This window comes from Leptonotus elevatus, chromosome 4 (genome assembly GCF_054856555.1).
Source record: "Leptonotus elevatus isolate MCC_2025b chromosome 4, RoL_Lele_1.0, whole genome shotgun sequence".
Taxonomy (NCBI): Eukaryota; Metazoa; Chordata; class Actinopteri; order Syngnathiformes; family Syngnathidae; genus Leptonotus; species Leptonotus elevatus.
Window position 1 is genome coordinate 13,000,638 of NC_141242.1, and position 12,239 is coordinate 13,012,876.

At 37.8% G+C, this 12,239-nt stretch overlaps 2 protein-coding genes across 2 annotated transcripts in view; one reads left to right on the forward strand and one right to left on the reverse strand.

Annotated features, from left to right (window-relative positions):
- The first annotated feature begins 365 nt into the window (after positions 1–365).
- LOC147175599 (uncharacterized) overlaps positions 366–12,239 on the forward strand; it is a 17,012-nt gene continuing 5,138 nt past the window's right edge. The window contains 2 exon segments of the mRNA XM_086072735.1: positions 366–756; positions 1,168–2,230. Of these exon segments, the coding sequence (XP_085928861.1) occupies positions 648–756; positions 1,168–2,230 (1,172 nt within the window). The 5' untranslated portion in view covers positions 366–647.
- Positions 6,248–11,127, reverse strand: LOC147175600 (uncharacterized). The gene is given in 3 exon segments (XM_086072634.1): positions 6,248–6,841; positions 6,844–8,685; positions 10,737–11,127. Coding segments are annotated over 3 exon segments (2,007 nt in total). The 5' UTR covers positions 10,861–11,127; the 3' UTR covers positions 6,248–6,800.

Here is a 12,239-nt window from a genome sequence, read left to right on the forward strand (position 1 = left end):
TTCTTTTTTAAATTATGTCATCCCTTAATACTGACTAAAATAACTTTTTATTTTTGGTAAACCTCTAAATAATTTTTAAGTATTTATATCCATTCACACATATTTCTTTTCTAGACTCTTATTTTCTAGCACATCATCCGATAACGAGAGATGAACGTGATACGCTGCATTGATGAACAATGTGTTAGTAAGATCCTGTGGAGTTTACAGCTTAACAATACTGTACATAAACTAAACATAAATCTTATTCGTCCAAATACAATTTGCATATACATATACATCTCCAAGTGAATGGTTTTTAAACCTATATATTTTTTTCGTGACATGAGATTTGTCCAACTGATGTTGCCGTAGATTTCACTGACACAAGATTGATATTGCTTTCCAGGCTGCTTTTACGTAGCCACACTCGCCTTATTATATATTTCATCCTGAATTCATATTGGACGAACTTAAACATCGACACTGTGCGTCCGTCACTACTTTATTGAAGTCAAACATAATTGCCACATTTAGCGTTCGTCGAAATCTCTCGGTCCTGTTTATTTTTAGCCTAGCTTAGCTTAGCTTGCTAGCCGCCAACTTGGCCAAAAAGGATACAGCAGACGCCAAGTGTGAGCGTAAAGTATCGTGAATATCATGTGAAAATGTTCGCAATAACGAAAGTCGAGTACGAAGAGGAGGAGCTTTGTGGAGCACAAGAGGAGAACGAGCGACAACGTCAACCGCTGGACGCTGTTTGCAAGCAGCCTCGAGGTGAGTTGAACAGAGCAGGTTTGTCACTTGTTTAATCAACACTTTTCAACAATACGTCTATTTATTTTTAAAATAAATTTTCATCCTTTGTTACGTTAGGTTAATCGTTTTTCAGTCGCTTTGGTACATTTCTCAGATTGGAATTGAATTTCTCAGAACTACTTGTTAATTTTATTGTAGTTATGCCGGCGTAGCTTCAATGAGAAAAGTATTTTGATTGTAAGTGTTGAGCAGAAGTGGGTCTACAATAAAAAAACAACTATGGGGGTTCAGCGGTTCTGCCAGCTACGAAGGCAACGGGGTACTTTTTGTGAGCGACTCAAACGGACTGCACTTAAAAGCCCGTGGCTACGATACATAACAACACAATAAAGTGACTAAATTAAACCATGTGTATTTTGTGTCCCGCAGACGTCAGTGAAAAATATCGTTGTCCTGAGCGGCAGAAGCCAGAGTTCCCTGGCGTGAAAGAGGAGGAGGACTTGGAACTTCTTCAAGTTAAAGAAGAAGAGCAGCCACAGCCTCCCAACATCAAAAAAGAGGAGCAGCTGCTACTACACATTAAAGAGGAGGATTTCACAGAGTTGCCCGTGACTGGTGTCCATTTGAAGACTGAAGATGAATGTCAATATGAAGAGAACAAAGGGGTGGAGCCTCCAAGCAGCAGCTCAAAACAACAAATAACAGAAGATGATGAGGACCACCGTGGAGGATCACAAGCAGACAGCCGGTTAGCTCCAATGTCAGATGGTGAAGACACGCCGTCACACTCTCCTCACACTAAACAGTCTGACGGTGACGTGACATGTCACACTGACGGCAGACGTTGGAAATGTTCTCAGTGTGGAAAAACGTTTGTCTACATGTCTCAATTGAGAAAACATGTGATTGGCCACACTGGTGACAAACCTTTTTCCTGCTCAGTTTGCGGTAAACATTTTGCTCACAAGGGAACCTTAAAAGAACACACAAGAACTCACACTGGTGAGAAACCTTTTGCTTGCTCAGTTTGTGGTCAACATTTTACTCAGAAGGGAAACTTAAAAATACACACAAGAACCCACACTGGAGAGAAGCCTTTTTCCTGCTCAGTTTGTGGTCAAAATTTTACTCACAAGGGAAACTTGAAACTGCACAAAAGAACCCACACCGGAGAGAAGCCTTTTGCTTGTTCAGCTTGTGGTCAGAATTTTGCTTGCAAGGGAGACTTAAAGAGACACACGCGAACCCACACCGGAGAGAAGCCTTTTACCTGCTCTGTTTGTGGTAAAAGTTTTTCTCAGAATGGAAGCTTAAAAGACCACACAAAAACCCACACTGGAGAGAAGCCTTTCGCTTGCTCAATTTGTGGTCAACATTTTGCTCTCAGGGGAAGCTTGACCAAACACACACAAACCCACACTCGCGAGAAACCTTTTGCCGGCTCAGTTTGCGGTCAAAGATTCCCGAGTAGGGCTAAAGCCGAGAGGCACACGTGAGCTGGTGAGAATAGCAGCGATGAATGAAGTTTGATATATATTTTCTTATTAATTTACATTTAAAATGGTGCAGAATTCATGTCTACATCAGAATGAACGAATGATCTGTATACTTGTATTGTGTATTATGTGTCTTACTCTGGACTTTCCCTATTTTGAATTAAAATTGTATTTAAATTTAACATCAACCTGACAAGGGGCTGCAGATAAAAAAACAACTCTCTGATGGCTATAATCTAGTATTTTATTCAATTTATTAAATTTTCCATGATTAATATTAAAGGTAATCACAATGACAGTGATTTAAAATAATGTACAATTTTGTGATCTATTATGTATTCTTGTATTGTGTGTGTACAATTGTTTTCAAATAGCAGTTGTGCCAAAACACTCAAAGCGTTGTGTATAGTTTGTCCTTTTTTTATGTGTGAAGTTCATATCCAGTAAGTGAATAAATGAATAATTGAAGTTGACTTAGGAAAAACTTTGATTCATTGTGGTGAGATGAAAATGTGTACCTGATTATGATCCTGAATGAAGTACGACTCTTCACACACACTCGCGACTGAAAAGGTGGCGCTCTCAAGTGAGTTGGGATTTTACTACAAGGTGTTACTACTAGCTGTCCTTATACGCCAGCTCAGGGCTGTCAAATTCCCTTTTTTTGCAGTTCCCTTTAGAGTTACAGCTGACCTCAGAGGGCTGCCATAACGGTGAACCCAAATAAATGTTTATTCGACTAGTTTTGAAATCAGAAGTCAAAGATAACAGTTTGTTCGGTTACTCAAGTCACTGTAATGGCAAGGGCAAAATCTCAACATTATTTATTACACATGACATTTTGGTACAGATTTTTAGCAGAGATCATGCAAAAATATGAAACAGCCCAAGACCTACAAAAAGGTCTCTTGGAGCCTTATGTAAAACCCAACAGGAATTCCACCATTTTGAATTTATTTCCAAATTTCTTTCCCCATTTTAGGCCTACTATAGAGGCCCCTTTTTTAAGAACTCTTCCTACAGATTTTATCCGATTGATTTGAATCTGTGGGTGTTTCATCTAAAGATTTTCCCGATGAAAAGTCAAAGCGACATTTTTGACTTGCCGAATACTGTTGCTGTGGATTGTCAGGTCGACATTTAAATCTTTCTCAAATGATGCAACTCCGTGAGACAGGAATCAAGGACCACACCCAAGTGTGCCTTTCTGCAGAAAGGAGGAAGTGGATGCCCTCAGCACCAAAGGACTTCCTGCCTCCACCGCCCTGCTATGCGCATTTATTCACAAGTTTAGAAGGCGGAACAAAAGCCGGTACTAAACTCACAATGATTAAAAAAAAAAAACATGGCTCTGGTGTGGGTGTAGCATTTCAATTGCAGAAAATCGTAAAGTGCTTATTCATGTGATAACTTATTATCCAATTTTTCCAACAAGCACCTTAATGCCAATTTGCAAAAGTTACCCATCCCTGCCAGAAAACAACACACTAACGTGCATAGATTAGCAAAAAAAAAGAAAACAGCGTTGCATTCACGGCCCGTTCAGACCATAGGAAACTACACAACCCACGATCCACTCACATGGGTTGTTAACTTGTTACAATATTGACCTTTAATTATAAAAGGTGCTTTTTACTTAGCAGTTTGTTTTAACTTTGTTAGCTTTGTTGTTGTTTACATGCTCCTCGCTCTCTCTCTCTCTTTTTTTTTAACCATGACTTTACACCACAACCAGTTTAGGGTGTACCCTGCCTACTGCCCGAAGGGAGCTGGGATAGGCTCCAGCACCCCGCGACCCTTGTGAGGAATAAACGGTTAAAAAAACGGATAGATAATAATAATAATAATAATAATAAGCGGTCACGAAAATAGATGGATGGACTTTATACCAGCCACGTTGTGTGCACTTTAAGACATTAACTATTTTCAATACACTACTTGAAAACAGAACTGTGACTTCTGTTATTGTTTTGCTGCTTTATAATTAATATTTTTCTTTACAAAAGGTATTTATTACTACAGTGTTCATTTTCACAAACTAAGCGTAGCCTTACTAGCCTAGTATTTATTCAATACTACTCAATTTTTTTTTTTAAAAACGTGATAAAATCGAAATTGGGATTTTTATCATTAAAAAATGGGGATATTAAATGTTTGCAATATCGCCTACCCCTAAGTAGTGATCACAATGGTGAGTGTTTAAAAAAAGAAAAAAAAAATTCTACTCCGCAGCCAGTACCCCACAAGGTAATATTTGTGCAGCAGTGATCGCAAGAGTGATTCAGAAGTGTGTCATTTGTCATCAAATATTTACACTCTACTGCAGATAATAATCTTTTTTTTACAATTGTGTATTGGAGATTTGAAACCAAAACCTGTGATATAAATAATGGCAGTATTTTTGCAGCCGGCTTTCAAAAACAGCCATGGCTGTTTTAGAAAACAAAACAAGATCAAACTGTAACGATGATCTGATAATGTAATTAAAAATTTTACATAATTTAATTAAATTTTCAAATTAAATTGGTGTATTTATTTATTTATTTTCTTATTCTGTGTTTCGGTTTATGCATTTCAAGCAGGTAGTGTCTGGAATTTTTTTTTTTTTATCTATTTTTGAAATGTAATCGATTTTGAACCACTTTTCCACCCCAATTTCAAAACAAAAGCTTATATTGTATTGGTAATATTGTATTTTTTTTATTTCATTGCAACATGTTTAAAAATGGATCACAGGTTAAATTTGGTTCTTTTTTTTTAGACAACCTCATTTAACATTCACTTTAATTTCCTTTAATAGTGTTTTTTTGCGAATAATACAGTTTAACAGACATCTATATACGACGTCTCATGGAGGTTAACTGCTATAAAAGTGAAAACGTCTCAATTTAGACGTCGATAAATAGACGTATTATATAAACGACTAAGAATAGACAAACGTTCTCGACGTAAACGTTTATTAAGCTTAGATGTCTAAAAAAACCTTTCATTTTTAGACCAGTTGTAAACCGCTTTTAGCCTCGACGTCAAAGTACCATTTAAACGTCTATTACACATTTTTTTAGACCGAAAAATGCTGTCTTGGAGTTCACAGGCAGGCACTCTCGTGGTTCCAGTCTTATCGTTCCAACAGAACCCAGCGTGTTGATTTTAAATGTTTGTCTAAATATTCTGCAGTCATCTTGGGTGTGCCACAGGGATCGGTCCTTGGCCCCTTGTTGGTTTGTGTTTACAGTACAGTTGCCTTTAAAAGATACCATTAAATCTGCATTTTATTTTGATTGAATTAAAATGTTAACTAAAGCTGCGAGCAGCTACAAAGGGCTTTCGCAGCCCAGGCCACTTTGGAGTACTTTGGAATTTGAACATTTATAATATTGTACAATAAACCTTTACATATGGATTTATTTATTTTTTGCCAAGCCTGATGTGCTTTCAAAATTGTATGAGTTTTCATGCATGATTAGAGTTTAGACCAACCAAATCAGCATTATTTTACTTAGCAAACGTCATGTATCCACAGCAACAGCATTCGGCAAGTAAAAAAAGTTTAGCTTTTACTTTTCATCAGCAACATCCTTAAATGAAACAGATTCAAATCAATCGGATGAAATCTGTAGGAAGAGTTCTTTAAAATGTGACCTCTATAGTAGGCCTAAAATGGGACACAAATTGAAAGTAAATCCAAAATGGTGGACTTCCTGTTGGGTTTTACATATGGCTCCGAAATACTTTTTTGTAGGTCTTGGGCTGTTTCATATTTTTGCATGATTTGAGATCTGTACCAACATTTCAAAATGTCATGTGTAATAAATAATGTTGAGATTTTGCCCTTTGTTACCCTTTTTACAGTAATTTGAATAACTGAACAAACTGTTATCCTTGACTTCTGATTTCAAAACTAGTAATCCATCAGTTTGGTGGGTGAGAAACATTTAATTGGTTTCACCGTCATAAGAGCCCTCTGAGGTAAGCCCAGTCGCGAGTGTGTGCACATCATGGAGAGAAAGGCATGTGAAGAGCAGTACTTTATTATTGAGAAGTTATTGAGGATCATACTCGGGTACACTTTTTCATCTTATCACAATGAATCAAAGTCAATTTAAATTAATCATTCATTCACTTACTGGATATGAACTTCACACATAAAAAAAAAAAGGACAAACTATATAGAAGGCTTTGAGTGTTTTGGCACAAGTGCTAATTGTCAACACAATACAAGAATACAAATAAATCACAAATATGTAGATGATTTAAAATCGCTGTCATTTAAATTACCTTTAATATTAAACATGGAAAATATAATACAAAAAATATATAAGGCACAGATTATAGCCGTCAGATAGTTTTGATCTGCAGAACTTTGTTAGGTTGTGTGTTTAAATACAAATTCAACTTAAAAATAGAGTAAATCAAGACACATACAAGTACACAGATCATTCCTTAATTCAGCGGTAGGCGTGATTTTTTGCACCATTTTAAATGTTAATTCATAAATGAGATCATATCAAGCTTCATTAATCACTGCTATTCTCACCAGCACACTTGTGGCTCTTAGCTTTAGCCTTACTTGGGAATCTTTGACCACAAACTGAGCAGGAAAAAGGTTTCTCACCCGTGTGGGTTCTTGTATGTCTTTTCAAGAGTTGGCTGCAAACAAATTTTTGACCACAAACGGAGCAGGTAAAAGGTTTCTCACCAGTGTGGGTTCTTGTGTGTATTTTTAAGTATCCCTTGTGAGCAAAATTTTGACCACAAACTGAACAGGAAAAAGGTTTCTCACCAGTGTGGGTTCTTGTGTGTATTTTTAAGCTTTCCTTATGAGTAAAATTTTGACCACAAACTGAGCAAGCAAAAGGTTTCTCTCCAGTGTGGGTTCTTGTGTGTGTTTCTAAGTTTCCCTTCTGAGTAAAATTTTGACCACAAATTAAGCAGGCAAAAGGTTTCTCTCCAGTGTGGGTTGTTGTATGTCTTTTCAAGAGTTGACTGCAAGCAAAATTTTGACTACAAACTGAGCAAGCAAACGGCTTCTCTCCAGTGTGGGTTCTTGTGTGTATTTTTAAGGATCCCTTCTGAGAAAATTTTTGACCACAAACTGAGCAATCAAAAGGCTTCTCACCAGTGTGGGTTCTTGTGTGAACTGCTAAGTTATACTTCTTTGAGAATTTTAGGCCACAAACTAAGCAGGCAAAAGGTTTCTCACCAGTGTGGGTTCTTGTATGATTTTTTAAGAGTTCATTCACAGCAAATTTTTTACCACAAACGCAGCAGGTAAAAGGCTTTTCTCCAGTGTGGGTTCTTGTGTGTATTTTTAAGTTTTCATTCAAAGAAAATTGTTGACCACAAACTGAGCAAGCAAAATGTTTCTCACCAGTGTGGGTTCTTGTGTGTTGTTTTAAGCTTGTATTGGCAGCAAATTTTTTACCACAAACTGAGCAAGCAAAAGGCTTCTCTCCAGTGTGGGTTCTTGTGTGTATTTTTAAGTATCCCTTGTGAGCAAAATTTTGACCACAAACTAAGCAGGTAAAAGGCTTTTCTCCAGTGTGGGTTCTTGTGTGTTGTGTTAAGGTTACCTTGCGGGCAAAATTTTGACCACAAACGGAACAGGTAAAAGGCTTCTCTCCAGTGTGGGTTCTTGTATGAATTGTTAAGTTTTGCTTCCCAGAGAATTTTAGGCCACAAACTGAGCAAGCAAATGGTTTCTCACCAGTGTGGGTTCTTGTGTGTATTTTTAAGTTTTCATTCACAGAAAATGTTTGACCACAAACTGAGCAAGCAAAAGGCTTCTCTCCAGTGTGGGTCCGTGTGTGTTGTTTTAATTGTCCCGTCTGTGTAAATTTTTTACCACACACTGAGCAGGAAAAAGGCTTCTCACCGGTGTGGGTTCTTGTGTGTATTTTTAAGCTTCCCTTCCCAAAGAAACTTCTACCACAAACTGAGCAGGCAAAAGGTTTGCCACTAGTGTGGCTGATCACATGTTTTCTCAATTGGTACTTGTTGCCAAACGTTTTTCCACACTGAGAACATTTCCAACGTCTGCCGTCAGTGTGACATGTCACGTCACCGTCAGACTGTTTAGTGTGAGGAGAGTGTGACGGCGTGTCTTCACCATCTGACATTGGAGCTAACCGGCTGTCTGCTTGTGATCCTCCACGGTGGTCCTCATCATCTTCTGTTATTTGTTGTGTTGAGCTGCTGCTTGGAGGCTCCGCCCCTTTGTTCTCTTCATATTGACATTCATTTTCAGTCTTCAAATGGACACCAGTCACGGGCAACTCTGTGAAATGATCCTCCTCTTTAATGCATGGGGTCAGCTGCTCCTCTTTTTTGATGTTGGGAGGCTGTGGCTGCTCTTCTTCTTTAACTTGAAGAGGTTCCAAGTCCTCCTCCTCTTTCACGCCAGGGAACTCTGGCTCCTGCCGCTCAGGACAACGATATTTTTCACTGACGTCTGCGGGACACAAAATACACATGGTTTGATTTAGTCACTTTATTGTGTTGTTATGTATTTTATATTTAAGATACTCACATGGGCCACATGAGTGAAAGAATAACAAAGCTGACTGTTACCTATCGTCTGTATTTTGTTCTATTGGTCAAGTCATTTAAAAGTATTAGAGAGGATTTTGCGGCGAAGGAGTTGCCCAACGGCTATTTTTGGTTTCCTCAATAGTGCGCATGCATGAAGTTCACTTATGAGACAAAAAATAAATTTTATCAAATCTTCATGCATGTTCTTATGCACGATTATATCCTATTCATACGTATACCTTTGTGGAACATTCATTTTAGATATATAGTTATTTTAAAGTGATTTTGTCAGATTCACATTGGCTTAGATTAAAAAGTTAACTGACCTAATTCTACCTTAAAAACATACACACATTTAAATATAAATTTACATATATGTTTGACTTTATTTTGCTGGCGCTTTCGTTGATGGGCGTATTACTTAATTTTATTTTTGAAATGGCTCAAACTTCTGCCTACTTTTATTTTGAAGTTTATGTGCGCTTCCGCCATTGCTGTCGCATGAGCGAGGCGGTCCCCAGGCTGCAGCAATACACACTTGAACGAGACTGAGGAAAACTGTCAACGTACCGTAACAAAGTTGCCGGATGATGAGTTTTGTTTTTGTTTGTTTTATTCATTTTTTCCTTTCGGACACATTATTACAGGTTACATCAATCACATAATATCATTTGCAACATTGACATCCGAAAAAAGGGCTGACGGGTAGAAGCCATGGATTTATTACTAACCCGTCCCCATCGATTCTTACTGTATACGCATCAGTCATATACATTGATTATGAAGGTCATTGATTCATATCGTTATCAATCTCAGACTTAAGTCTGCACACTCCTCACTCAATTCATCTTCAGTAATGTCCGTGTATAAGTTGCAGCTAGTACCAATCATTTGGAATTGGTAAATCGGTTCCCGGCCGTCACCAACAGGCCCACCCAACCAGGCAAGCTCGTTCATCAGTAGCGTTTTCGCTGACCTTGAGTCAGCTTTCACACATGTTGTGGCTTCCAGAAGAGTAGATGGGCTTGCAATCTGCCCATTGCGTCCACAGCAGTGTTCACTCCATTTTGGTCAGTTCAGCCAGCACTGTTGCCAGCATCCGATGATGCTTAGATCTTGATACTCCTGAGCGCTCGACAAAGGCCAGCCCACCCGACGGAGTAGCCCCCGCTAGCCGCATCCCGGAACCATGTTCACCAACCCCATAGTAACTATTTACAGCGGATACATTGCAGCCACAACACAACCTTATCACAACAGCCCTGCATGTTCCAACAAATGTCCAAACAGATATAGAGCCAGACAATGTTTACATTCTTACAGGAACGGCAGTACATGTTATCAATGCAGGTGTATAAACAAGAGATAACCTTGGCAGTGTCAGCAAGTAATCATATGCTATATTTACATTATTCAAATCATGACAGCTCCAGTTTGTGGTTAATTAGTAATATGTTACAATAATTCAATTCGGGTAAGACATAATCCACAATTTAATGATGTGAGTTACTAATAGCAGTTATTGTCTCTCAAACTCCGTCAATTCTTCCACTCTTTTCACGATCCGTATTTTCTTCTGAGATGAAGAGTGTTCTTTTGTTTGGATGAAGATCCGACAGTCTTTTGTCCATGTGTTTTCGATAAATCCATTATTTCTCAATTGTCGCGCCCTTCTGGCAACGTCAGCATTTCGTTTTGTGAGATTTTCATTGACGTAGACATGTTTATCTTTAAGCTTGTAGCTAACTCTCAAAAGAGCAATCTTTTTTTTCCTGTCAACAAACCTGATCAGAACTGCCTGTGGTCGTGTCACCCCAGTTGGAAGCGAAAAGCACATCTGTATGTGCGCTGGGTGTGCTTTTTGTTTCTAACTGAGGGGACAGTTGGAAACGAAAAGCACATCCAGTCCTTTCAAAATAAATACAGACATAATCATATTGTTGAAAAGTATTGATTAAACAAGTGACAAACCTGCTCTGTTCAACACATCTCGAGGCTGCTTGCAAACAGCGTCCAGCATTTGACGTTGTCGCTCGTTCTCCTCTTGTACTCCACAAAACTCCTCTTTGTACTTGACTTTCGTTCTTGCGAACATTTTCACACGATATCCACGACACTTGACGCTCACACTTGGCGTCTGCTGTATCCTTTTTTTGCGGCTAGCAAACTAAGCTAACCAGGGCCTGGAGATTTCGACGAGCACTGTCTGATACAAATTTCACCAGACGCGAAATGTAGCAATTACTTTTGACTTCAATAAAGTAGTGGCGGACGCACAGTGTCGATGTTTAAGTTTGTTCAATACGAATTCAGGATGAAATGTGGCTACGTAAAAGCAGCCTGGAATGGAGTATCTTCGTCACGTAAAATCTACGGCAACACCAGTTGGACAAATCTCGAAACCTTCAACCTGCATTTGGACGAATAAAAACCATGGTTAGTTCCTGTACACTTGTACAGTGTAATTGTAATCTCAACATTTCCTGACAACATTGTTTATAAGTGCATCGTGTTACGTTCATCTCCCTACATCAGGTGATGTACTACAATAAAAAAGTGTAGAAAATAAATACGTTTGAATTGAAAAACATACTTAAAAATTATTGAGGGGTTTACAAAAAATAGAAAGTTATTTCAGTATTAAATTAATGGATGACATACTTGAAAAAAAACTATGAACTAGGTTATTCCTTATAATTGGGGAATTTATGTAATTGCATTTAATAATGTATGCACCTGCAATTTCTATTAATTTTTTTATTTTATTTTTTGGGACCTTTCAAATTGTGTATGGTCGTTTTTGTTTGTTTCTACTTATTTCATCTGTTAAATACTGTCTTTGTTTAGTGTTTTCATTTTTACTACATGGATTAATTTTAAACTTTGTATGTTTTTGTTGAATTATTTGAGGAACCAGGAAGACTAGCGACCACTTTGTGGAAGCTAATGGGGATCATAATAAATAATAAAGACACAAAGATTTGCAGGATGGATTAAAGGCCAGCATTGACATCTTTTGTAAAAACAAGGTCCAATGTTTTGGCATAAGAATGAGTGGTACACTTGACATGTTGGATAAAATCTAGACAAAAAAGAAAATATAAGAATTCCATTGCTTTGGAGTGTTCACCTTCAGTGTCGTCACCATCACACATCATTGGTGAGAGTAGACGTAAATTCACAAAATATCAATCGTTGAATCTGGTTACATTTGGTATGACTCACTCTATAAATAGTTTTTTTTAACTATGTCATCCATTGATACTGAAATAACTTTCTATTTTTGGTAAACCCCTCAATATTTTTTTAAGTATGTATGTCCATTCGAACGTATTCCTTTTCGATGCTCTTATTTTGTAGCACATCAAAGGATGTCGAGAGACGCTGCACTGACGAACAAGGTTCTTGAAGATGTGGAATTGACAACTTTACAACACTAACAAGGAACTAAACATGTTTCTTATTCGTTCAAAT